Source organism: Pelecanus crispus, chromosome 7 (genome assembly GCF_030463565.1).
Source record: "Pelecanus crispus isolate bPelCri1 chromosome 7, bPelCri1.pri, whole genome shotgun sequence".
Taxonomy (NCBI): Eukaryota; Metazoa; Chordata; class Aves; order Pelecaniformes; family Pelecanidae; genus Pelecanus; species Pelecanus crispus.
The window spans coordinates 2,435,253-2,462,076 of record NC_134649.1 but is presented as its reverse complement, the minus strand read 5'-3'; the positions used below and the strand labels follow the sequence as shown (position 1 = coordinate 2,462,076).

The window sequence follows — 26,824 nt, the reverse complement described above, 5'->3', positions numbered from 1 at the left end:
GCTGCACCTTCTCCGGTTAGTCTGTCTCAGGTTAATGGAGCTATTTGTGGATACAGGGTTACAAAGTCAGAATTTAGCCTGTGAGTTTTAATTCTGCTTTTCTTTAAGTGAGTGCAAAACTTGTCATGACCCCACAGTTGCATAGTTGATTTCATGCTTAGTGAGAGAATTGATAATCTGTTTAGACACCTAAAGAGTAAAGAAGGAAGAGTTCATACGTAATGCCAACGTAGATTCTTTATAGCATACCCATTAGTGCTTTTGGATTTGTGCTGCGGTTGTTCGTACCATACTAGGTGGGTATGTGCCTCAGCAAACCAGCTTTTCGTTACGGGGAATATGTTCAGGAGGGCCCTGGGTCGGGGGGAGTGCCTCTTTGCTGCAGAAATAAAGACGATGAAGTGTTAAGGTATCTCCTGAAGTGGCACAGCCAGATGGAGGCTAATTTCCCGTTGGGCATTTTGGTCGCTGTGCTGAGAGGGCTCTGTTCCACAGCCTCGGTTTTCCGAAGCCCACGTCCACCACGTTACTGAGGCACCTACGTAAAGCTGACGGTCAGCGCTCCTCATATGGACCTATGAAGTAGGTGCCAGTTGTTTATTGCTGGCTTTAAAAGTACCTCACTAAACATGGCTTAGAGTTTTTGGGTTTAAGGGTTAATTACTCAAAAAAATTCGAGGCTCAAGCTATAAATAATCCAAGCAAGGAGGGTGCCAAGCAGCGGTTCGAAGATAAAACTCATTTCCCACGCAGCCCGTGCGCACACAGGATGCTCGGGTGGCTGAGCCCTCCTTCCCATCAGGCAGCCAGGGGTGAGCTGCTGGGCCAGAGCTCCTCGCTGGGCAGCTTGCTCTCAAGAGAGCTCTGATCTGATCATCTCTAACAACTGTGTCTTCACTAGAGGCTTCCCCAGCGCTGAGAGATGGTTCGTTCCTCCTCGCTCCTTTTGTGCCGGCACAAGTGCTTTATCGCCGCCTTTAAAAAGAGCCCATTGTGCCTCTCGCCTTCCTGTCTCTGTTTCTTTGTGGCTTTTTCCGTTTCTAGATTTCATATTAGAGGGCTCCTTTGGTTCATTTCAGGCAACTGCGTACTCCCTCAGGGTTTAGTTTCTTTTTTGGGGGACAAATTGTGACGAGCTGCCATTTTTTCTCAAGCCGCTGCCACCGATGGCATCGGAAAGCTGCAGCCTCCCTGCCTCTGGAATGCCCTGGGCCGCTGCACCCTTGCTCTCTCCTGGTTGCCCGCACGGTTCCTCAGCGTCGATGAGTCTCACCTTTACTGCTCTGTACTGACGAACAGGAGCATACCAGAGATGGGAATCTGTGGCTGGACAACAGAGTAGTTTGGATTTTAACTTTGCCTCTGCTGTATCATGTCTCTCTTGGCCTAATTAATCTACTAAGAGGCAAAAATGGTTGTTACCAGCTTCCTGAGAAATATTTCCTTCTTTGTAAGTGGAGACTTCCAGCTCTGATCAGAGCCTGTTACCTTTTGAGTTCTTGATAGAAGCCAAAACACCGATTAAATGGGAATTTTTTTCAGTATAGCAGTGAACATAGCTATTTGTTTTCTGAAGCCTGATTATTGCTATGTTCTGGAAGGTGGATTCTGGACAACCATACTGCTAAAATAAACACACTGCTGAAGGAAATCAGCTTGTGGTTAATTAGCAGCACAGGGAACGAATATGTATCAGTGTTCAGATGTTTGAATTGGAAGTTCTTTATATGACTTTATAGGCTTGGATGCACAAGCTTTTTTTTTTTTTAAACGCTAAAGAGCCACTGTAAATGTATTTTTAAAAGCTTCTTTGAAGGCAGCTTTCTTTATTAAGCTGATTGAACTGAGGGCTGGTGATGTCATTTCCCTCAAACTTGCTGCAAAACTCTCCTATAAAAGCACAACGTTAGGAAAACCACAGCAAAATGAGAGAAGCAAAGGCATGTGCCCAAGGAATAATGCCATCAAAGGCGGAGTAACGGCACCGCTCTTGCACCACGGACTGGAAAGGGCCCAGGCGGCATTTCACTAAGGAGGTGCTTGAAAATCTCCCTTCCTTCTTGAAGCCCGTTTGTGCAATGCTGACACCTTTCAGGAAGGGTGTCTTGAGGATTCCTGTGATCCTGACAAGAAGAAAACAGCCTTGTTGTAAAACAGCCTTTTAAAACAAAATGTTCCATCGAGAGCAAGCTGGCAGCACCATTATATGCTTTCTTTGAAATGTCTACTGACTTAAAGTAAGGCACTTCTGATTTGCCTTGTCTGTGAGCTCCCTCAGTATATTTTCTTTCGTGGCTTCCTTTGGGGTTCTTTTCAGGTGTGGGTTCTTTTCAGGTGTGGGTTCTCCTCAGATAGGACTTGAAGCAATGCTGGGAGCTTAATGCAATCACTTCAGATGCATTAAGACCTGCCAGGAATACTGTTCTTAAGCAGTAATGCATATGGAAAGTCCTGGCATTTTTACTGTGAAAGGAACCTTATGTATAGAGTAACTCAGACTCTGTGTGTGTGTGGGAAAGTAATCAAGTTTAAAAAATATATATCGCTAAATTTGCCCACACGTCTTGTAAACATTCTGTGTAAAATGTAAGTCAAAGAGGTTTAATGTTGCGACAAATACAGAGTAGAACAAAATAATCTTAAAGACGAAATGTAATGAATCCTTCTATGCAGCAGTCTCCATTCCTCTGTTCCCTCCCCAAAATATCAGGCAGACTATTTTTAGAATGATACGATAGAAATAACCTTGTGCATTTCCTGCAGTCTGCTGTGCTAAATTTTGGGCAGAGTACACTTCGGGATTTCACTAGTGGAGCTGAAGTACGAATCCAGATGGGTTTGGGAAGCTTGGGCCAGGATTGCTTAAATAGGTGTACAATCAAATTAAGTCTGTTGAAGCATGATAATAACTCCCACAGAGCACAACAAGCCTCATTTTCTCTTACCATATAGACCTTTTGTAATGATTTCCACTACCAAGGCAGAAATCTGCACTCACCCAGCAGCAGTGTTTCACACCCACTCTTGCACTCACTGGCCCAGATCCTCAGCCGTGGAGGAAACATCACGAAGCCGTAGCCCTCAGAGCAGCGCTGCAATCCCTACACGGGCTGGAGCTGCCTGCCCAGAGCTTTCCAGAGCTTCTCTGGCCTGGGGACAGGCCTCTTCCAGCCGCCCACGCACTCAGGTGTGGCCCTTGCGCTGCTGGGAGAGGACTGGCACAGGGCTGTCTGTCCTTCCTTGGGAAACGCCAGGCGGAGGAATCGTTAGCTATGCCTTCCTAAGCTTGCTTTACATCTTCAGTTGGCTTGAGCTGTGCAAAAGTGCAGGATGGGGCTGAGCATCTCGTCTGCTTTGCGTGGTGGCTGCGCATGGCGCTGGGCAGTGCAAAGCCAAGTGAGCTCTCGCTGGCTTAAGGTTGTTGGATTTGTCCCAAGGGGAATGAGCCTTTTGGACGAAGGAAAAAACAGGAGACCTAGTGGCTAAGAAATCCTTTATAGAGCACGGTAGACTGGGGTGATGTTAACCCTGTATCGCTACGAGTAACACAACTGGTCCTTCACATACGCTGCTGTAACTTCATCGTTTATTTTTAGGGGGAAGACTTTTGAAGTTACCTTTTCCATTCAGTGAAGTTTGGCTTTAAGGTGTTTTTTTCAACTGTTCCAAGAAAGAAAATGAAATGTTGACTTTAAGCACCTCAGTTAAATACTCTGAAGCTGTGAAAGTGCATATTTCATAGGGGAAAGTTCTGTTTTTAATGCAGTAGTTTGCATTTATAGGAAAGATAAACCTAGTCTGAAGTAACATTTCTCTAAGCCTTTTTTGGTAGAATTTGATCAGTGGTTTAAGCAACTGTAACGGATTCCAGGAACACTTCAAAGCAGGCACTTCTCATTGGCCATTTGCAAAATCACCTTCGGAGACTGAGGCTCTGGAAATGCATTTATTCATAGAATATGTCTTGCATTAGTCCTCAGTTGGCCAACAAAATTATCTAAGGCATGTCTGAGGCAGCTACTAAAAGAAACTTAAAAGGCGTTACTGTTCTAGTGAAGATGATGCAATACACTGGTGCTATTATCAGTCTTAAAATTAAATACATTCAAATGAACTTGTTCTGAAGGGATTTGATTAATACAGAGCTTTAAAGAAAAGTTGCTTTGAGTAAAGGCCCACCCTTCTTAATTTATTGTGCATGAAAGCTTAGGTAAAAGGAGAGTGCCTTTACCCGCCCCCGTTCCTGATCCCAGGTTTGCATGCGATGAAAAGGAAGCGACACATGATATTCCATGTTGTTTTTCCTCATCTCACAGACAAGGCCCACAATTGTTGAATCTTTACAGCAGGAAGCAAAATGCTAAATATGTTGGCTTTTATTCAGGTAGGAGTTTAGAACAGAGTCGGGGTGAATATTCTCTTTAAATAAGCATGCGTAGTTGTTGCCTTGAGACACATTAGACAGTATTGCCTGCTGGGGTTGAAATAATGGGTGCTCGCAAAAGAAATATCGAAGGCCTTTATTTTTTTTTAAAACACAATTATCTAAGATAACAGCAGTGTTTTAAGATTTCAAAGTCTCTTTCATCCTAACTGAGCAAAGCATTTAAGTGCTTCCTCAATCCATCTCCTTTCTGCAGGGCCTTCTGAGTATGTGCTTAGGTTTAAGCAGTTAAATTAATGGAGCTGATGCACAAAGTCTAGCAAATGCTTAAATGGGACATGGACAGGGCGTTTCTGGAGTGCCGACGTGGCTGATGAGGAATTGTTGGCTGGGGACCGCACTTAGAGCTTTCTAAACACATCAGCAGGTGAGAATGGCAGAGATGCAGATGGGAGGCAGGCGGTTGGTTTGCTCTATGCCCGCTCGTGACAAATGGCACACTGTCTTCCAAATTTCTGGCTTCACAGCCCTCTGGAGAATGTGTCATGGCTGTCAGAAAACAATTAAGAAGCCATTACGAGGGAATGCTTTTGCCAATCCGGCACCTGACACAGCCACCAGATGCACCTTTGCTTATGAGTCAGGAATGCACCAGCCGCAGCCTTGGTCATGTAAGGACTCCCCTGCTGCTGGTATGCACCCTGGCCTTTCTCCAGCCCTCTTCTTGTCTTTGATTATTGGTTTGTTTTGGGGTTTTTTTTAAACATCTGAAGGATTTGGCTCAAGAAAATCCAATGCCACCTTTTTGCACGGTTTCCCTATTAATGCTGTTTGTTGAGAAAGAAATGCCTCAAAACTATACAATTATTTATGCGTAAACTGTGTTTATTTGCAGTGCTGCTGAGTCTCAGGGTCTGGTCCTGCCCACGCAGCCACACGCAGCGCTCCCGTTCCTCCCACCCGTGGCAAAGCTACAGAGGTTTTGTATAAGCAAATGTGTGCCATGTGGTATGCAGGCATATACCGCTCAGCCCTCAGCGGCTTCTGGGGGCAAGGCATTTGTAAGTTATGTTTTTGTCTTCTCTGCAGTGTGCATCCAGGAACGTTACAGGCTCTTAGTGCCTCTTGTAGCAGTCCGTGCTGCCTTTTTATTTCACCAGAGCTACTAAGTAGTAGCTGGCTGAGCAGCCAGAGCTTTTACAGCAGTGAAATTCTTCTGTGTGGGAGTGTGTGGCCCTTGTTGAAGTTTCAAAACCGGAGACAACCTTATCTTCCTTAAAAATAGGAGTAATAACAAAAAAAACATATTTAAAAAATCCCTAAGAGAGTCATGATCATTTATCAAGGGTCATCTGCAGAGGAGAGTAAAAAGGGTTGGTGCTCTTTGCTTTACTGATATACATATTTCCCCACAGCCTCCTCTTCCTGATACTGCTCTGTGATTTCCAGAAAAATGTGTCTTTTTAGTTTTGTGCATGTCTTTTCCCCTTTCCTTCCCCTGCATGTAAAAAGAAACAAAATGCTTCCCAAATTTTCCCACCTGGACTTTAGCAGATGTGTTTTGAAAGTAAAAGCTGATTAAGTGCTGGAAGAAGAATGTGGAGGTGATGTTTTTAATTTCTTTGCCCCATGAAGCCACTGCACACTTCTGGTATATAATACCTGCCCCTGTGATAACTGCTCCTTCCTGTTTGTCCGTTTCATTTACCTGTTGCATCCTGCTGTAAATGGAAATCACGTTCTCTTTGGGTCAGGGACGCTCTCTTTTATGCTGGTTGTGTATTAGCCTCGATATTTGATTGGGGTTTAGTGGGGATTAGTGGGTACTACCATAAAACAATTAGCATCCTCAAAAGTCAGTGATCTAGAGGTCTGGAATGGAATTTACTGAATTCATTGCATGTGCAAATGAGCGCACACTGGAGGGCTCTGCTCATTCCCTTCCTTGGAAGGTAACTAACCTTTCAGGTTCTGGGAACCTGTTTTTGTTTGCCTTTCTGAATACCCTTTTACGCCTTAGAACTTTACATAGCTCTGGGCACATTGGAGGTTCTGGGAAAAGATTAGACTGTCTGAATGATCATGTGTATTGTTATACTCAAGGATTGTTTATGGCTTTTTGTTTTAGGGACTGTTATGCCTAACTGCATTGAATGCAAAAAAGGCCTGACATCCATTCTTGTGGTATTGAAACTCTGAAGTGTTTCCAGTGTTCTTACATACTTCCACAAGAGAGACCTATCACGTGTATTTTATAAAAAAGCATTGAGACCAATGGGGACGATTTTGATAAGAATAAAAGACCTAAAAAGAACCTGAAGGTTTTGAGAACTTGGGTGTCATTCACCAAAATTTAGCTAAACTACATCTGGTAGAACAAGAACTGAATCTTACTTTCCTCTGGTGGAGACCTGTGCCCCTGGTGCTTTGCTTTTTTTTTTTTTCCCTCTCTTTTTTTCTCCAGTCTGGTGTGGCTTTTACCAGTCTCTCATTTACACTAAAAAAAATATGTTCCCCTTCAAGCCCAAATTTTGCAAATGGGAACAAGGAATGCAGAGTATAATGTCTTCTAGTTACCTGGGGCACTTCTGGTTTTGCTTTGAGTTCTGGGTAGAGAAAGGAGATAGCAACGGCCCTTGCTTGCAGAGAAGATGACTTAAAAACCACTGCCAACTGCAAGGAACCACGCTGCAGTGAGTCAGCACATCTCAAGGCTGGGTTTCCTGCTGCAGGCAGGGCACAGTGCTCCTACAGGTGCTGGCCTTAGCAGAAAATGGATGGTAACACCATTTCCCCCTTCCACACCTCCTCCCCGTGCCCCCAGCCGGCGTGTGCCGCTGGGCTGCCGGGGGGACGGGCAGCCTGCCCCTTGCCGGAGGCGGAGGCAGCCCAGCCGTGCTCCCACCAGGTTTCTTGTTCTTCCAATATAGAGCAAGATATCTGGGACGAGGAGCGTAGCGGCTCTGGGGTGAAGGCTGCAGTTTATTACAAACGACTGTCCTACTTTTCGTATGGGTGGCCTGATTTGTACAATAGTGCCAATTCGCATTGTGGTGTTTACAGAGTAAAGACAGGATGTGCGCCGGCCTGTCTCAGTGCATTATCTGCTCGTGTTATATTTTTAGGCTCTTGCTTCCATGACAAAATATTCAGTGACAGTATATTTGCCTACAAGCCTTTGAAGGTCTGGTTTTGCCTCATGTAAGAGCTCCCATTGTTTGGGATTCAGCCAGCATTTAAGCAGCAACGCTGCGCTTTACATGTCATCTCCATAATGTTTCTAGAAACAAACTTTGCGTTGCTTTCAATAAAGCCACAGGTCCCGCCTTAAAAAGGTTGAGTTTGTGGCAAGCTGACTGCTGATCGGTTCTTCGTGCCAAACAAATTGTTTCGAGTGTTATGAAAGCAATAGGATGTGTGTGTGATGCTGTTAATTATAATAAACATAACAGCCCTTGGAGTAGCTGCTCTCGGGGGCTGCTCCTCAAGCGTGTCTTACAAGTAAGCCCGTACTCATAGCAGGGGGAAGACCTACCCAGAGATCCTCAGTTCATTTGGCAAAGCGGGAGCAAAGATTGTTGATGCGAGTATTGGAGTTGAAATGTGAGAAAGTAGTGCTCAGAGGAGGAGGACCGATACTTCTGGTGTGAAGAGCTGGGCTAGAACTGTGGAACTTTCCACCAGCAGAGAGAGAGCTAATTCCCCAAGCTCAGCATGTTCAAAGCCTGAATGCGAAACTCATCTTTTCCTTGAGTGTTGGTTTTGTTGTTTTTTGGTTTTTTTTTTTTTTTTTTTTCACAAGATCACAATGGATAAAAAGAAAATCTTAAGAACTAATCCACTTAAGCTTTTTCTTGATGGCTGAGAAGAAAGAGAGACAGAAAGAACAATAAAAGCTTTGTTTCTCTTTTGCAATATCTGGTCAGTGGTCAGATGCAACAGAGGTAAAGAGGTCACATAAACACAGATAATTTGGAGCTGCATATGCTGTGTTACTGGTCTGGCTGGGAGACTGAGATTTTGGTGGGAACGGAACCAGAACGAAGCCATGTGGGCATGATGACTTAGACGACTGAAGAAGACAAATCCTCTCTTTTGGGCTCATCTGTAAATCAATTACCATTTGTTCCTTATTAATAATTTAGCTGCCAAGAATGTGCTTATTGCTTTAGAAGCGGGGGAAAAATACGGACTGTCCCTGTGCTGAATAGCTGGCAATCTAAAAGATGCAAGACAGTGCTCGTGGGAATATCCAGAGAAAACCGTAACCATGGGCTACATTAATTACTTTAATATTTTTGCACCATCTCCTCCCTGTAAACCTTTTTGTCTGCTTGTATCATGTTGATAGTATGTGGCGCACTCCGTTTAACTGGCCTTTCCAAAGAAACGAGACAGTGAAGGATCATCCTTCCATCTCATCGGGGCTGGAAGTTTTCTTTATGTCCCAGTGTAATGCTGCAAGCTGCGCAAGGCAGGGAGAGGGGCCGAGGTGGGGAGGGAAGGAGAAGCCGAGGGGAAGCGTGTGGTGGATGCCCAGTCTGGGCAAGGCATTTGGGAGGAGGGGGAAGAAGCTGCAGTTGGGATGAGCTCTCAGACTTGGTATCAGGAGGGCTGGAGGGCCTTGAGGACGACTCTCGGCTGTTTGAACTTAATACCTCATAGAAGATACCGGAGAGATTGAGAGAGGAGTGTGATTGATGGGTCAGAATGATAATTTTAGCAGCTGTGTTTTCTGATGGGTTGGAAGAACAAGATATTTATCTGATGTGCCAGAGAGGAGGAAGAGATTAGCTGGGATGACATAAGGACAGGCAAGTTGTTTTGGTTGCTAAAAGGAAAAAGAAGGGGTAGATCTTCATTTGCGCTGGGGTGTTTTTTTGTTTTTTCTTAAATTTTGTGCAGGAAAATGTATCAAGGTACAACTAGTGAACAAAATAGAAAATGGCGGGGAAGGCTACTAGAGGTGATGTGGAGCAGCGGTTGAAGACGATGGGTAGATTCCTAGAGTAAGGTTTAACGTCGTCGTTACGCAGCAGGTCTGTGCCAGGACGGGGATGAAATCTGGGCCTTGTGCCTCCAGTTGCAGGCAGCGTCCTTGCCTTTGCACACCAGCAGCGCTCGGCCGGCGCAGCAGCAGCGCGTTAAAGGTAGGGCATGGCACACAGCCTAAGTTAATAAGCTCAGTGGGATGATGGGAGGCAGTGAGGCATGGAGAGCTGCCAGTGCTCTCCCTTACGGAAAGGCAGGAACCTCTGTGGCGCAGCCCGCTGCTCTCGCTTCCTTGCCGTACTTTTGAGCGCTGGTTCGGGATCAATTCTGGTCCGTGGCACACCGGGCACTGCAGTGTCCTTTCCCTGGAAGCAGCTAGGAGTGATTTCAGAAAGTTTATCTGGGCGAACGATGCTGTCTGCAGACTCGGAGGTTTGGGAATGGGATAAGGAAAATGGAGAGGAGTTGGACTTGCTAGTGTTTAATGTCTCGTAGAGAGAGGGAGTTGGATCCTGTTACATACAAAGCAGACAGTTGGTGCAGACTCTTAGTAAATAGACTTAGTACTGTGAGGAGGAGGTGTGATTGGTCATTGCCCGTGTGTATTTTAGAGCAATCAAATTTGTTTCATGGGGTTGTTTTTTGAGGATGGAGTGGGTGTGCGGACCAAAGGCTTAGTCACGAGGGGAGGGGAAAGAAAACTGTCTTGACTTGTGAAATCAAATATTTGTGACTTATCCCATTGTTTCCCTATCTTCGTGTAGCTTATGCCTGTATTCACACGCTGTAGGAGTGAGCAGTGCTCCTAGATCTGCGTGGGGCTTGTATTCCTTTTCGCAGCATTCAGGTACTCGGAGGGGATTGCCCGCTCTTTTGCGCCCTTGATCGCGTGCGCTCTCTCTCGCTCTCACTCATGCCTTGGACAGCCCAGTAAGTATTTAGGGAAGGTGTAGGTAGTGAGACATCTCCCAATAACAAAACCTGGAGGGTGCTTAAAAATGTGTGGATGATTCACTGGAAGGCCCTCTGTTCTCTGAGTCACTGCTGACCCAGGGACCTAGCAAGTGCATTATGCTGCTAAAGAGGAGACATAAAAAGAAGGCCATAATTGACTGTTACCTCTATATGCCTCTTCGTGTTGTTTTAGAAAAGCTGGGTGGTGTTCCTGGGTCTCCTGTCTGCATTTCATCTTGAGTACTTATTATGGTTTGCTTCCAAAGTTTCCCTCAAGCTTTGATTTGGAGTGAGTGGTGGTGGTGGTCTTCATGTTGACCATGAAAGTGCTGCAGTGTTGCTGTGAGCTGTTACGCAGCGTTTTAGCGTCACTCTCAACTTGGCTACACCACAGAGATGGACAGATCTATTTGTACACTCGTATAGTTTTGAAAACACTTGAGGATTTGAAGAACTGAAAATTGTTTTGTCTTCTGTGGATTCCCCTTTCAGGTCACAGCAGAGGGATGCTGGTCTACTGCTGCGGGCCAGAAGGGATCTCTCCTGTGGCTTTAAAGAGTTTCCAGTCTTTATCTAGCATTATTGCTCAGGCCAGTACTCATGAAGGTTGCCAGATGGCAAGGTGATAGGAGGCCTGGGAAAGAGAGGCCTGTGTGGTTACAGGACGGGAGCAAAGAGGAGGAGAGTTGTGCTCCCAACCAGCATTCCTTGCCCTTCTTGTGAGTGCCAAAACCACACACAACAGCCCAGCCAGACTCTGGTGTGGCTGGCATTAAAGGCACTGGCCAAGAGGGGCCGAAAAGAAAATGAGGAAGAAAAACATCCCTTGTTTCTGGAATTCTGCTGCTGATTTTCCATAATTTGGCTGATAATGGCTGGCAGCATCACTGTCACCCTGGACCAGCTGCCAAAGACACCAGGCGCTCGTCCCCCCTGCGTCACCCTGCCCTACCGACGTTTGACAGAGGACGATGCGAAGTTGGCATGAAAATCAAAAGCAGCTTTAAAATATGCTCTGGCTTTTTCAAGTACAAACTAATATTTACCTGTGAGTCTGCTCCCCTCCTTGTTCCCCTCTCCTTGGCAAGCTCTAGATCCACTTCTAGTTTAAGCTTAACATTTCAGCATTTACCCAGTGAGGTTCCCAGGACGTGAGTATTAAATATTCTTTTTAGTTTGGAGAGAGGGAAGGGGGAGATGACAACAGGAAAGCTACTTGAAATGTCTCTCTGTTACTTAAATGTGAGTTTTGATGCAGTTGATATTTTCAGCTGTTCATTATGGACACCTCATGGAAAACTTTTGAAAAACATCTCATTTGGGAACAGTTCTGTCTCCTGTGGTGGTTGAAGGGTGACTTGTTTTCGTGTTGCTTTTTTCTGGACTGTTCTTTAATCACTTCTTGCCTCAAGTTTTTATTACTACTGACATTTACATGAAAAGAAGGTATTTGTTTATGTTGATTTCAGCTACTTGCTTTTTCCTGCTCCTTTTTATGTCATACCACCTGGATTTCCATGCAAGCAATAGTAATGATAAAACCTTTACAGGAAAGGTACTGTGCACACACATGCTTGAGATCCTGTTTGGATGATAAGAATGACTTAGCGTGATACTGATACACGCTTTATAGAGCTGTTTGTTATTCATGCCGCTGTGCTGCTCTCCCACACATCCTGCATTAGTCAGAGTTAAGCATTGAAATTATACATCCTTGCTCCCAGCCGTATCACCAGTGCAGAGCTGGTGCAGTTTAGGGCAGGGGAGAGTGAAGGGTAGAGGGAAAACATCTGTGCTTGTGGTAGCGCTGCTTTCCTTCAAATAGATAGCGAGTGCTGCAGATCTTGAGGGGAAAACGGTGCATCCTGATAGAGGGAGCAACAACATGTGAAAGGCCGACTTTTGGTGAGCAAGGGAATTCCTCGTGCCTTGCAGCACGGGGAAAATTACCCCCCCCCCTTCTCAAAGTGTTTCAGTGTGGGGGTGTTGGGTTTTTCTAACATAATATGTAATTTAGGAAAGCAGAATTGGGCTTCCATGAATAAGATAATTATCTTGGCCGGAGGGGATGGCTGAGGGAGTGACTTTCTCTTGCTGCATGGCACGTCTGCTGTGCTATTAGGCTGCGAGTGGTAGCCTGAAAAAAAACCTTTCAACTGATCTGTAGATTTACTAGAAAAAAGGAAGCTTTCAGGTAGGCCACATACACAGCTTCCTTTTTTGCTGTTAAGAGTTTTTGGCGGGGGGGGGGGGGGAATACTTCGGCTGAAGCACTTTCCGCCTCTCTGGTACAAATAACCCTCTTCTCTTATTGTATAGAAAGCAGTCCCCCAAAATAAAACTAACAAACCAAAAGCCCATAACACCATCTCCTCTCTTCCATCACCCTCCTCAGATGTGTTGTAAAACCTCATTAAGAGACAGAGAGGTTTACAAAGTTGTTCCTCCAAGTACACACGAACTCTTGCAGAGTCTTGAGCCTCTGATTTCACTAGTAATTACAGATATAAGAGACTGTAAAATATTAACTTCTGTGGGCTTTTAATGAGGCGTTTCATCTTAAATCTGCAGCATTCCCCTAAGACGTCGCACTCTTTTAGGCTTAGTTTTTAAGCTGGATTTCTCCTGCATTGCTGGTGACTCATAATTAAGGAAGTCAGAGTTGTAAAATTAACACAGCCTTCTTCCACTACCCTTTTCACCTCTCTCACACGGCACACACCTTCTGTTAACTCCTTGTGGAAACTTCAAGGCTTGTTTTGGTAGCGGAGGTAGTTCTTTGTCATCCTCCTTTGACCAAGGAGGAAAGTCTGTGAGAATCTACTCTGTGATGAAATACGCAGTCTGCGCATGGGAAATGATTCATGCAGAACTGATTCATTAACAGCTCGCAGGATGCCAGAGCGGGTCGGAGGCTGGGAAAGCTCCATCGGAAAAGAGAGGTGGTTCATTGTTTGGGAGAATGGGAGAGACTGAAGGCTAAGGAACCCAGACTAAAGTTTTTGTAAGCAAGCTGCATTTTGTTTAAAGTTGATCAGCCTTAACGAAGAGCAGGTCCTCATCACAGAGCCATCTGAGCGCACGTGTAGCTCTGCTGTTGGACGGATCCCGAAGGACGTCCCTGCGGAGGGGCTCGGGGTAGGGGAGGATGTTGGATGGAAGCGTGAGCATTTGCGGGGCCGGGTCCCCTTGTTTGTGGTATGCTATCAGTTAGCACCAGTTGTGCAAATAACTATATATCTGAGCTGCTGTTAAACCAGCGTGAAAAGCGATACAATGTAGAGCCAGTGGAATTAATGGAAGACTTAAAAGGCCTATGTAATTCAAGGAAAGTATCGATCTATGTCTTAAGTACCTGAGTTGCTTTTGAAAATGGGAGATGGGCACTCTGGAAAATTTCACCCTGGATCTTGTTATCCGTGCGGGGGAGGTACAAACACAGATGTCAAATCTTGAAATAGCTGCTTTTCAAATTACAGGAAAAGCAGCAACATTTTCACTATATAATAAAGAAAATAACAGCAATGAACCTTGAGTAGCCTCAAACTATTCCAAACAAGATAATTGGAGGCTGTAGCACAGTGTATTTTTAGTTATATCTGCTATAAAGTAAACACGTTCTTTGCCCAGGACCACCAAAAATGTTTCCATAAGAAATGTTGGCTTTGTCCCAACTTGATAGAACGCACAAACATTTGCCTGAGGAGTCAGTTCCGACTCTTGGTATTTATGTGAAGTTTCTGTTGAAGGCACTGGCAATTGTATATATTGTGAAGGAGAGTCCAAGGTCTTAAAACTGTCATTTTTCAACACTCACTACGGTAATTGCTTTTGCTTTTGTTAGCAGGCATATATATTTGGGGCAACAGTTCCTGGTGTGAGACTTCTATTTAAACATTGTGCAGTACATTAGTTTCTTTTCTTTTTCGGCGATCAAGCAGCATATTCTCTTCTTGGTTCTTTTACTCTGGTTTTATTTGGGCTATATCAACAGCTGATGCTAATTTGCAAAGCTCTCCTGACTTTAGTAAAACTATGAAGATCTTTTTCCCTACAGTATCAAGAAAGTGCGTGTTGAAGCTAGATATTAAATGTAAATCAGTGTATGGAAGCTAACAGAATAACGGAGTTTTACAGCAGCGTTTTTTTTTTTCTTTTTTGATTGCTAGCAGGACCATGTGCTTCAGTTATTCAGTCTTTCTTGAAATACTTTTGTTTTGAATGCATTCTGTGTTATGGAAGATTATCTGAATCTCTTTGGCATTTCCATCCATCCATTTTCTCCTTATGAAACTCCTCTGAACACACAAATACACAGACCCATCAGTATGCCTGGAATCTCCTTGGAGAGAGGAAGTTGCTGGTTCGGTTGGATGAAAGTGTGTTGGGTTTTGGATTTCATGATTGAAGTTAAACACAAGATTCTGGGAAGAAATGACGAGCTCATATGATAAACGACTTTTCAAAAAGGCACGCTCCTTTTGAGAGGCTGAGCTTCTTACTGTGTCTGTTTTCTCCACCCCCAGTTCCCTTAAGGCTCAAGCACAAATAAATTTAGATGAGTCTGACACAGATTTGGGCAAATAAATAAAAGGGCCGGAACTGCTTAGAAAAACTGGATTTGAAATTTGGAGTAGTTATAAAAATCATGCAAAAAGCCACATTTGCTCCACAAAAGGTAACTGGGAAAGGGCTTGGATGCGATACCTTCAGAAACAACTTCTGGCCTCAGATTCCACTTACATCCCTTATTCTCTACCGATTTCTATTCATGGTAAATTAGTAGTAGTGAATGACCACATTCTTACCAAAGTAAAGCTTGCCCTACCTGTCTTGTGCAGTAAGAACCAGGATAGTTAGGGTTTTTTTACCTTGCTTTGCTGAGTGCTGTAGGCTTCCCCAGGGTAGAGGGGTACCGTCGGAGACATTTTAACTGCATAATTTATGCTGCAGTTATTAGAAATGGTCTGTGTTCAGTTTCGTGCCCTGCTGGGGAATTCATTGCTTTCCTTTGAAACGTCGGTAGTAGAAGAGCGTACCTTTTCTGAGGACTGCCATCCCCCTTGCAGGTCCAAGTGCAATTGGACAAGTGTGGATGGCAGAAATATTGGGATGTTTATTAGGAAGTTCAGAACCGGGTTGGTGATTAAGCCTTAATTAAGTGTTAGGCGTTAAGCATGTTACGTCCTTTCTGAGGTGGGGAGGCGATGGACACGCACGGCTGGGCCTCTGAAGTACCTATCTTCTGTGCTACTGGCTATCAGGAAAGGGAGGAGGTGAAAGAGAAAGTAGGGGCATATAATTACAAAATGGCTAAAAATAGAGGAAAGGGAGCTGGGTTTGATAGCCAGTAGCCAATATCCTGTAGCTGTGGCATAAGCAGAAGTGGTGTAAATAACAGAGATAAGTAAAAAACACAGAGGAAAAAACAGTTAGATCGTGCTACTAGTTGACAAAACAAGATGTAGTTGTAGCTTTAAAGAAATCTAAATTAAACTAAGCTGTTATTTGGATGCCAGCAGGGAGTAGAAGTGGACACGGCTCCGAGAAGAGAGCTGTGGAGTACAGGACAAGCAGAAGGCGGCTTTAGAGAAGCAACAATGGACAGACAGTTTATGGTAAACCAATAAAACGTACTTATGTCTGAATCTGAAATTAGACTCTGAAAAATATGGTCTCAAGGCACCTGCTAAAGAGCTTAGCATTACTGGAATCTTAATAAATGACTCATGCTGTCATAATCTGATCCTGACATCAACTCTCCGTGCTGTATTTCTTCAGTTTTCAAGTGGGGGAAGGGGAAGTCTGCAAAGCCTTAGTAAAGACTGAGAGATGTAAATAGGCGGTAAGAAGCCCACACAGGACATGTTGGTAATTTCTGTATTGTCGGCTACTTTTCAAACCCAGAACAAATGAGACTTGAGTAGAAGAAATATGCAGCATCAGAAGAAATGGGAATTGCTCTTTACCTTTAAAATCTTTACCTGATACTGCAGGCTGTAGATTGTAGCGGTCTCTGTTCAAGACTTCATGGCCAGCAGATGCGTGGAGCTGTGCCACCCACGGGCTGTGATCCTGTGCTTACCTGTAAGTACACACGCAGCGGTCCGCCCAAAGGCCGTGATAACCTTTGCACGGCTTCCCATGCTTTGCCCATTGCTTCCTCTTCGTGCCTTTGCCGCAGTGCTTCTGCTCCCGCTAGCAGCTCCCTGCGAAGGTCAGAAGCATCTGAAGTCAGCTGCCATCTGCAAACGCAGAGGAGATGTGTTTTTCTTCAAAGGAAGGCTTTAGTGGGAAGAATAAGCAGTCCACATGAGAGAGTAACCAGCACAAAATAGCTGTGATCTTTGATAGCATTCAGGAGGGTGAGGAACTCCTTGTTCCTGGTGTTGGCTCTGACACAAACTTTTGTTTTGCTTTGGGAGAATCATTTAACTTCCTTGCTTTGGCGGTAGTAAAAACTTACCCTCTCCATAGAGATGTGTTGCGAATTAGATGTTCGTTACTTCTTTTAATCTTCTATAAATTTAAGTGCTAAGTAGAAGTATTAATTAAGAGCTTCCTCTGTGGCGGTGTGATAATGTGCATTGCAAACCTCAGTTCAATGCAGTTACTTCTATTTCTAGAACTTGAATGACAGTACTGTTCAAACTGCACCAGAAATTGGAAAATTTAGTGATGCTGAGCAAATTGAGGGGAAAGAGATGGCAAGGGATCAGCTTTGGAATTACGAATGTGCTGCATGGGTCATTTTTTTTATTCAGTGTTATTCATTTGGCCAGTATTCAGGGAAAGTTGAGATTTTATCCAACTTTTCAGTGAAGCCCTGTGGATATTGCAGTGCTCTGCACACAAAAGCCAGATTCTGCTACAAGAATAAATGCTTACTTTCCTGGTGTAGACCTGATGCAGGGCCAGTAAGGAACTACTTACCATGTTTTGTGCTTAAGACAAAGTCCCAGCCCGTGGCCATAGTTCTTTTTGCATTTTAGAGCATACTGGCAACTTATTTGTCATGGTTTTACAAACCAGCTTCTGCCCGTGGTTTTTAGAAGAACCCCTTGGAAATACATAATTTAAACTTTTTCTTCCTGTTTGTTTTTCTCTTTTCCTTACCCCTTTTTGCACATGCTGGTGTTACTGGATACTTGAGCTTTCAGGCGTTTTGCTCTCTTGTAAGATTAATGACAGGGATATAAAGCTGATGGCTTTTGTAAACAGGAGTGTATGTGTGTGAATGGTGAGGGGCGGGGGGAATGGATCTCTGATAGAGTAAATCTGAACCTTGACAAAACCCCTCTGTAATATCTTACTGCTTACATCACTTTGCTTGATTAGCACTACTGCATTCCACTGATTTCAATTCTGCTTTTAAAGGAGGAGAATGGGTGCAAGGAAGAGTTTCATTACCCACCTAGAGGAAAGATAGCTGCAAAATGCTCAGAGGAAAGTAACAAATAACAAGTACATCTTTTAAAGTGTGGGGTTTGGGTTTTTTCTTTCCTGATTCAGGATATTACAAATTAAATAGGGTTTAAAAAAACCAAACCAAAACCCAAAAAACCCACACACACCACCAACAACAAAAACCAACAAAAAACCCAACCCCAAAACAACACCACCACCCCACCCCCCCCCAATCAGGCCTGGAAATCAAATTCCTGTTACGCAATGTAGCGTTCTCCTATTTACTCTTCACTTTTTCAGACAGTCACAGAGGATTGTTTTAAAAAAACAAAAAAAGGTTCAGTGTTTCTGTCATTCTTTTTTCCTCCCTTCTCTGTTTTTGTTATTAAGAGTCACTGTTGCCCTTTGTTCTTTGAGCAGCAGTAACCTGGACAGTTTGGAGTAGCAGTTTCATGTGTTAAACTTTCCTGGTAAATGGCTTGTAACAACATATAAGGATGGATCAATCCTAAAGGTGTTCACCCGGAGGGGCTTTTTGTTTCTTATGAACGCTGCAATGTTGTCCTGACCGTGCCTTATGCTGTTGTGCAAGCAATTAAATTACCTGACTGCATTCCTGGAGTCTTGGTCTCTCTTTCTTTATTCAGTGTATTTTTTAATTTCTGGTTATAACTGCCCTAGGTGTGGAGTAACCTCTCCACCGGATACCTCTTGATCACATTTGAATGCACCGTACTGTAACCCTCAAGCCTTTGGCTAACTTCTCCTTGGGCATCTTTTACCGAGCACCGAGTCTCCTGAGCTGTATCCTGCATGCAGGATATGAGTGCACAGTCATTATCTTTATTGCTAACGCCCACAACGCGGGCTGGGACAAACGTGCCGTGGGGCATCAGTCTGCTCTCCGGCCCCAGCGCAGCCGCCCAGCGGGTCCGCTGGCCGCGTAGTCGTCTTGCAGGTGGAGCGGTGCTGGTCTCTGCCGTTCTTCTCAATGGGCTGATCCTTGACATCGCTGAGCTGCTGTCTTCCTCCTCTCTGCTGCTTCTTTGTCTTGTCATATCAGGACTTTGTTTTTCTGAATCATTGTTGAATTCATTTCTTTGTTATAAACCACTGCTAAGCGGTATCAGCTCAGCAATCTTGCTGTGTTCTGGCTTTGTTTTTACTTTATCTCGCAGGCTCTCATAGCCCACGTGCTTTCACACTCGCAGGCGGTGATAACTACAGCTCATCGTATTTCCCTTAGTAAAACAGGCTTGTGGATCACAATATTTTCTCGTTCTTATCTTGCAAGTTCAGGATACGTGCTAGTTATGAAAGATGTACGAGAACACCCTCTGGCAGCGAGAGTCTGCATCACCTGCTCGGTTTAAACACCGACACTGTGACAAGAAGAGCTCTTTACAACTTTTGCTGTTGAATCCCACCATGCAGTATAGAGACATTTTGAAGACATAGTGTCCCACCAAAATAAAAGGTGCTGCTTTTGGAGAGAACCATCCAATACTGAATTTTTGGCCAAAGAACCTTGGATATTTTTAAAAGAAATCCTGTTAGGTAGTACTGAATAATAAATGTATCAAGGCAGTTGTAGAGGGAGATCTGCTCAACACGGGCTGGTTAAAAGAAAGGCAAGAGGGGGGAACAATTCAGTAATCCAATGGAAATTTTGATGCTTAGATTCTGCTGATTTTAATGAAGCCTGGATGTGCTGAGCTCTCAAGTGGTTTGGGGAATACTTCAGCCTTCAAGATCAGACTGTGCTTCAGAACAGGACCAAGAAAGGGTAGAAGTTGTGTGTGCTGTGGAGTTTATTATCTGATTACTCTGCACATGGATGTGAGAGACACCTGCTTGGGTCATCCCTGAGGGCTGTGGACTCCAGAGATGGTGAGCCAGTCAAATGCATCCTTGGCTGTGGTGCATGCTAACAAAAGTATGTACTAACTCATCTCTCGCAGCAGCTTTCGGCTTTCTCAGGTTCCTCCAAGAAATGTTACAGCCTGCTAACCCATGAAAAAGTGGATAGTCTTCTGCCAAGTTAGAGACCTGAGCCAGCTTGTGGTATGATGCTGAGGGGACAGGAGCGAACGAAGAAAGGGAGGGATTGAGATAGGGCAGGACTGTGGGAAAGGGAATGTGTTGGATGGGAGGAAGACCATCTCACCAAGACCGTGCTAGTCCCGTAGCTTGGTGCAGCTGCCCTTAAGACTGCAGCCTAGGTCATTTATAAGTGAGATGACTGGGTGCTCAAGACAGTTCTCATGCTTGACCAAGTGTTTGCATCTATGAATGAGCGTTCGGTTAGCTGATAAAGATGTGGCAATTGACTGTGGTAATTGGAGTGCTGTATCTACACAAAAAGCTGCCTTCAGTAGAGCGGTGTTCGCTCATCTAATCTTGTGTCCCATGTCAGCCATAGCAGTTATTTGTTGCTTTGGAGAAAATACTCGTTGAGGATTTGAGGCAGGACAGCAGAAAGAAATAAAGCTGCCTTGTTACTTAGCCACATTCTTCCCAAGAACATGCAGACAATGTTGTTTTGTCCCAAGTCCCTTAACAGAGAGACTGAGGAGAGATTTCACAATCATAAAAATGTAATTAGCCCCCAGGGCTTTGGAAAATACAATTTCTTTTACTTTATCTTCTTATTGGGGGGGAAGAGAAAGAAGGGGAGGTTATTATATTTGAAAATAAAACATATGGCTCTGTCATTTTGAAGTCTTTTTAGATAAGATTGTAGAGAAGTCCGTCTCTTCTGCCTTATAGACAGCATTGATGCCATGAGCAGTGGTGGATAGCAAGCACAACAGGTTTTCCGCAGTGTGCAGTCTCTGCTGACAGAAATGAGTAGCTGTGATACCAGTGATTGAGAGCTGTTACGCTTTTAGGCTGGTTTTGGTTTAGAGAACCACTGAAGCTGGGATTTGGGGGACTGCTCAGACAACAGTGACTTGGTGTCGGTCTCCGCTGTCATTTGGGGGACTGCTCAGACAACAGTGACTTGGTGTCGGTCTCCACTGTCTCCTGCGAGACCTTTGTCGGCGGAAGGGCTCCTTTAACCTGGGTGGCGAGGGCCACTGCATCCAGAGAGTGGGTCAGGCACGTGGATGTACTGGCTCATCTTTTGTCAAGACTTCATAGCTTTCACCAAGAACCCTGGGGTGATGGGAAGAAGTGCGCTTTACCCTCCAGCTGGCTGGGAAGTTTGTTGTAGGTATAAAGACTTTCTTCTATCCTGGGAAATACAGGGAGAGACCCATCCTTGCAGGTAATCCCGAAGTTGTACACACTTGGTGTTAGTCCCCCCATCTCAGCTGCTAACCTCAACCCAAATCTGTCTGTGCTGCTGTGATGTCCATCTGCTGATGGTGACTGGGAACACTAAGAACACTTGCCACAGTTGTGTCTCCCGTGGGATACTTGGAATAAACTCTCCAAGTCTTCCTTTTTTCCTCCTTTACCCTCACTTAGGTGCAAGATATCCTTCCAAGCAGGCAAAGGTGCTTGAAAGGGGAACAGAAAAGTGGTCCTTTTTTTATCTTGTTTCAGCCAACTCCCTTTTTTTTAAGTTTAGTGAATATTTTCACACTTTTGGTGTATATGGTCTTTTAAATTTTTCCAAACTGATAAGTTTTGGGGTCATATAAGTCAAGCCTTGGCCCCATTGAAATCAATACCAAGATTCCCACCTTCCACAGAAGACCAGTTCTAGACACTGGCACCCTCCTTGTGAGTCTTCCGCCTGGGAAGACCGATTTTTGCCTTCCTGTCCTCAGAAGGAGCTTGGCATAAGAACACACTTGGAAAACGTGCCAGGTACTCAGCTGGTTGGTCACCCTGTCACAGAGCAGTCTGAAGGGAATGCGTGACCCATAAATAACAGGCACAATATGAAGAAATACATACTATAAATACCTACTATAAATAATAACTGTGGGCGTTGTGCATTTTTCAGGGCTGTAATATACTTGCAGGTTTTAGATGTTTTGTAACCTGTACCAGCAAGTCCCTCAGTGATGGCATAGCCTCCTTATATATTTCATACGTAAGAGTTATATGACATGTTCTCCTGCTCCCCTAAATCCAGTGCTTGTCAGTAATAGCTCGAACGGGTTGCGCTTTGCCTTCCTCATTGTAGCAGTGTTTACAAGAGGTGTGCGTGTTACCAAGCTCTGCCAGAGAAGCTTTTGGGAAAACTCTCTTAGGGCAGCCAAGACTAGCGCAACCCCTGTTTGAATAATTGTTTGTGTGTTTTGGTTTTGTTGTGTTTTTCTAGATTGGCTGCCAACACAAAGAACCAAGGGAAATAATTCCGAGTAAAATTTCAATTTTCCTTTCTTTTTTCTTTCCTTGACAAATTAAGAAATAGAAATATTTCATTTCACCAACCCCCTTGAAGTGTTTCATTTCAGTCATTAAGAAAAGCAAGGGAAATGAAGGGTTAGACTTCAAAGAAAGTGCCTGGGGGCAGTTCCCGTTTAGCGGCTCAGGGAGTGGAGCCCTGGTTCAGGAGTTTAGGATGGAGGAGACCCTGCTCCAACCCTTTCCTCTGCTGGCGAGGATTTGGACACGCTTGTCTTGCTTCCCAGGAAGGTTTGCTAGGAACAGGCTATTCAGGGGTGAGGGTAGGATTAGGTGAAAAATGAGTTGGAGGAGACACAGGCTAGATGTAAAACCAAAAGTAAGCAATGCTGAAAACAACAATTTTTTGCTTTCACGCTGCAATTTGCAAAAATGAAACTGGAAGCCTTGCTTGTTTGTAATGTTCGTGAATGCTTTAAAGAAAAGGTATCTATATCAATTTTGGATGATTTTGTCACAGTCGAAATTCATGTGTCTCTAGTTTAAAAGTCCAGTTTTATTAGCACATATTTTAAGATGCAATACCTTTACATGCACAGCATAAATTGTTGAGAGCTGTGCAAATGGCGTGTTCGTTAGGACACACATAAATGCTTAAGAAGTACCACTAAAGCGATGTATTCTCACTTGCTGCAGCTCTTGTCTCTGCCTCCAAATTAACCTCTCTTCAGAAAACTAATAAATCCCGAGCAGGGCTGCTATATAAAACAAATATTTTACAGTTTTCAGAGATAACTTCTTGGCCTGAAGACTGGGACCGGAATGCCTCCTTGCAGCGCTGTCTCAGCGGGTTTTGGTGGCTAGCACCTTTTGGGGTTGTGTCAGGATACCGAGCTGGCTGGGCAGCCTGTGCTTTGAGCCTCCTGCTGAAGTCTGCAGTCTTCACATGAGGTTCCCCTGCGTAGCGTTTGATGGGATGTGGTCAGTGCTACACACGTATGAATGCCAGTCTAAATTGCTGTCGTCTTATGTTCTGACTGCAGATCATTAGATGGCCGGCTGCAAGTGTCTCACCGGAAAGGTCTTCCCCATGTGATCTACTGCCGGCTGTGGCGGTGGCCGGACCTTCATAGCCACCATGAGTTGCGTGCCATGGAGATGTGCGAGTATGCCTTTAACATGAAGAAGGATGAAGTCTGTGTGAATCCTTATCATTACCAAAGAGTGGAAACCCCAGGTACTGCTGACCCTATGTGTGGATACCTCAGCTTCTCGGTACCAGCATAAGGGATTTATAAGTGCATTTCAAAATTGAATAAAGCAGCAGGCATAGGGTTTTAAAACCAAAGTGTATCTATTATTGATGATAATCTCTTACTGTATGCAGTAGAATAATTTATGAATCTGCACTCAGGGGGGAAATATCATTTTAAATCGACAAAATCCAAGTCGAGCAGCTGCATTGTTGCCAGGTTCCTAATGTGGCATTGTGTGCACGTAAACAACTCATACACATAGCAGATACAAGTATGAACTATGGCAGTATTCTGTGCATCACTAATTATTGGTATTAAATTAAGGATAAACTTACTATTAAGTTGAAATGTATCTAAGAATAGCTCCCAACACAACTGAACTTCCTGTTCTGAAGTCTCCTCCTGCCTCTGAAAGAGACTTTCATCTGGAACTGCAGATAGTTCTGCTGCATGTCAGTACAAATCTGCAGAACCGGTCTGGATGTTTATGCTAATCCTACCTCGCTGTTCCATTTTATGTGAAATTTATTCCTTTTGAATCATGTGGTATAACTTCTCTTTAATGGTTTTTCAAGAAGACCTGTTTCTTTGCCTTAGAAGGGGCAGACAGACTAGGTGTGTTCAGATAAGCACGTATCCCGTCCCCAGCTGAGGTATGTTAAGAATAGCATCTTTAACTGCTGCTGTTATTTCAGAAGCAAGTATCAAATTGTGTCCCTTAATTAGTGACTTTGGTGTTGCACGTATTTAAGGGTGTTACTCCAAACTGGTTTCTCTTCATTTTCTAGGGTTTCAGTCATTTTATTTTAAAGCTGTTAACCTTGCTGTTCTATTTTCTTTTTCCCTTTCCATTCGTGCAGTGTTACCTCCAGTGCTGGTGCCTCGGCACACAGAGATCCCAGCTGAGTTCCCGCCGTTAGACGATTATAGTCATTCTATTCCAGAGAACACTAACTTCCCAGCAGGTATCGAGCCACAGAGCAACTACATTCCAGGTACTGTATATCTTCCATACAGAGGAGCAGAGGGAAAAGGGTCATATTGCACAGTGAATCGTGTCTGTGTATGCCAAGCTGGATGACTGGAAAGTCTTTCTTTCCATCGTTACTATGAAGCTAAGGAGTGGGAACCTATACAGAAATAGATGAAAGCTGTAAATGTAGACACACAACAGTGCTGTTTATAGTTTTGTTTTGTTTTCTTTAAACTCACCTCTTCCCTTCAGTGGTACGTACGCAGTTTATTGTGAAATCTAAAGCGGAATGTTCCCTTAGCTAGTTTAGATTTGCATGAAATTCAGCCATTTTAATTTGAGTAAAACTCTCTAAATTTCTGATGGAATTGAGCCCTTCTATTTATGTATCTCTCTTACAAGCAATTTACACCTTATTTGCATGGACAAGCTATGCAGCTGCATACCAGGAGAGGAAAAATATGTGGACAGAAAACCGTCTACACAGCTTAAAGTTTTATGGGACTGAAAATCCAGATTTTTTTTGTTTCCCCCTCCTCTGTTGTTCACAAATATGCTATGACTATCATCCTGGTTCTACCAGCTCTTCCGTTCAGCAGCTTGAGGAAGAAGAGTAATAAAAAAGAAATTTAGCACCTTGTGAATAACAAAGTAAACGTTTTTGGTGTCTAAAATCCAGACTTTGCCTTCAGTTGCAATGACAGTATGATCATTTTGTGCTTCTAGAGACACCTCCTCCAGGCTATTTGAGTGAGGATGGAGAAACTAGTGACCACCAGATGAACCCCAGCATGGATGCAGGTAAGTCATCTTTTGCCATTCACTGCAGCTTTCTAGGTCATATATAAGACTCTTTTAAAGTTTTTCTTTGGGGCACTGAAGATCAGATGGTGGTTTGAGGTATTTTATCCCTGCAGGAGTGCAAATGTAGCCTGACATCTCATGTAAAGCACAGGGTTGTATGTTTTAGAGCTGCTGGTGAAAGGTACAGCATGTTCCTGTTCTCCCCAACATCCATCGTTAGACAGTACTAAGCAGGAACCTGAAACAATGGAGACACATCTAAGGATGATAGTTTGTGTTGTATTTGCGTCCATGCATCTGTATGCACGTGAAAATTTCGCACGTAGCTGGCACTTTCTGCAGAGGCATTTTTCTGATGTTGTTTGCATACTGAAATGTCCAGTTTAACTATATTTGAAATGACCAATAGGAGATCCATTTTTAAATGGATTTATTATTTAGTGGATATATCCCAAAGAAAGTTGAAAATCTAGGTTCTCTCTCATTGCCAAGAAAACAAGTAACCAGGTTTAGAATGAGCAGCCTTAGTGTTCATGCTAACCCGTATCAGTGCTTTAAAATTAAACATGCAGGTCTCATCTTTCTGGGAGTAACTGTTTAGGGCATCTTGTTGATCTGAGTGGTGTCACTGCTGGTGAGTAAGAACCACTGAATCAGACTCTGAATTCATAGAACTTGTGCTTGAAAAGCAAAAACACGTCCTTGGTTAGAAGGCCTGATGCTTTACAAGAGGGATATGCAAATACATGGCACTCACATAAAGACAGACATGGAGAACCTAATTAATGCAAATACTGCACACAAATATCTCAGGTTCTGTGCATGGCTTCAGCCGTAGAGCATACGTGGGATACTAAAAGAGGGATGACTGATTTACAGTCTTTCACCGCAGTTATACAGATGGAGGAAGGCAGTGTGGGTTTGTCTGTCTACATCAAACATAAGCCTATTGACACAAACCATTTTAGTGCATACAATTACTGGTAACGTGGTTGACATGTGGAATGTATGTATGGCTTTTTGGGAAAGCAGACTGGAACAGGATTGGTCTGGAAGATGCTATAAATACCCAATTTATGTTCAAATGCTATATCCCTTCCTTCAGATGTCATAGACTTCCCTCTTTATAGAAAAAAACACATTTTAAAGAAACCAGCCAAACTCGGTGTGAGAGGAAAAGAGAAAATGGGCTGTACCACTTCTCTGCATCCATGTGGTATCCAGAGACTGTGGAAGTTGCTCTGGACATCCAAGTGCAGATATTTGAAATGTACGCACAGAATTTTTGGACCAAATTGAAATGATTGGGGGTAAAAGTCTACCAGTTGTTTGGTCAGATCTGTCTAGCTTGATCCAATACTCCATTGTCCCCAAACCACTAAGATTGGTTGATATTATCCCTAATAATGTGGTACGTTTTTGACTTACAAGTGAGTATGTTTTGTGCCTAGCCATGTAAAATCAAGCTCTCAAAAGCCCAGCTAACTGGGTTTGACTGTAGCTGATGGTACCTGGAGTTTTGATAACTGCAAGGGAAAGTAAAACAGACAGCTGCATGCTCAGTTTTGAAAATTAATGGGTTACACTTAAGTGAATGCATTATGAAGATGCTTAGCAGTATTGCAGATGTAGCAAGTTGCTATCATAAGTAATAGCATTTGGAAGCTCATGTAAAGAGTAATCAATGTCAGAGAAGGTGCTGGTGTCACAAAACAAGACTTAAGCGAGAAGTGGGTTATCCCTCCAACA

At 43.8% G+C, this 26,824-nt stretch overlaps 1 protein-coding gene across 4 annotated transcripts in view; it reads left to right on the top strand.

Annotated features, from left to right (window-relative positions):
* Nucleotides 1-26,824, top strand: part of SMAD3 (SMAD family member 3) — a 75,507-nt gene that overhangs the window by 33,768 nt on the left and 14,915 nt on the right. For 2 of the 4 annotated variants that reach the window (XM_075713571.1, XM_075713569.1), the window contains exons 2-4: nucleotides 23,086-23,279; nucleotides 24,159-24,293; nucleotides 24,998-25,072. In XM_075713571.1, coding sequence (XP_075569686.1) covers nucleotides 23,086-23,279; nucleotides 24,159-24,293; nucleotides 24,998-25,072 — 404 coding nt within the window. Of the gene's footprint in view, nucleotides 1-23,085; nucleotides 23,280-24,158; nucleotides 24,299-24,997; nucleotides 25,073-26,824 lie in introns of all 4 variants that reach the window. The other 2 variants (XM_075713568.1, XM_075713570.1) reach the window with 2 other exon arrangements.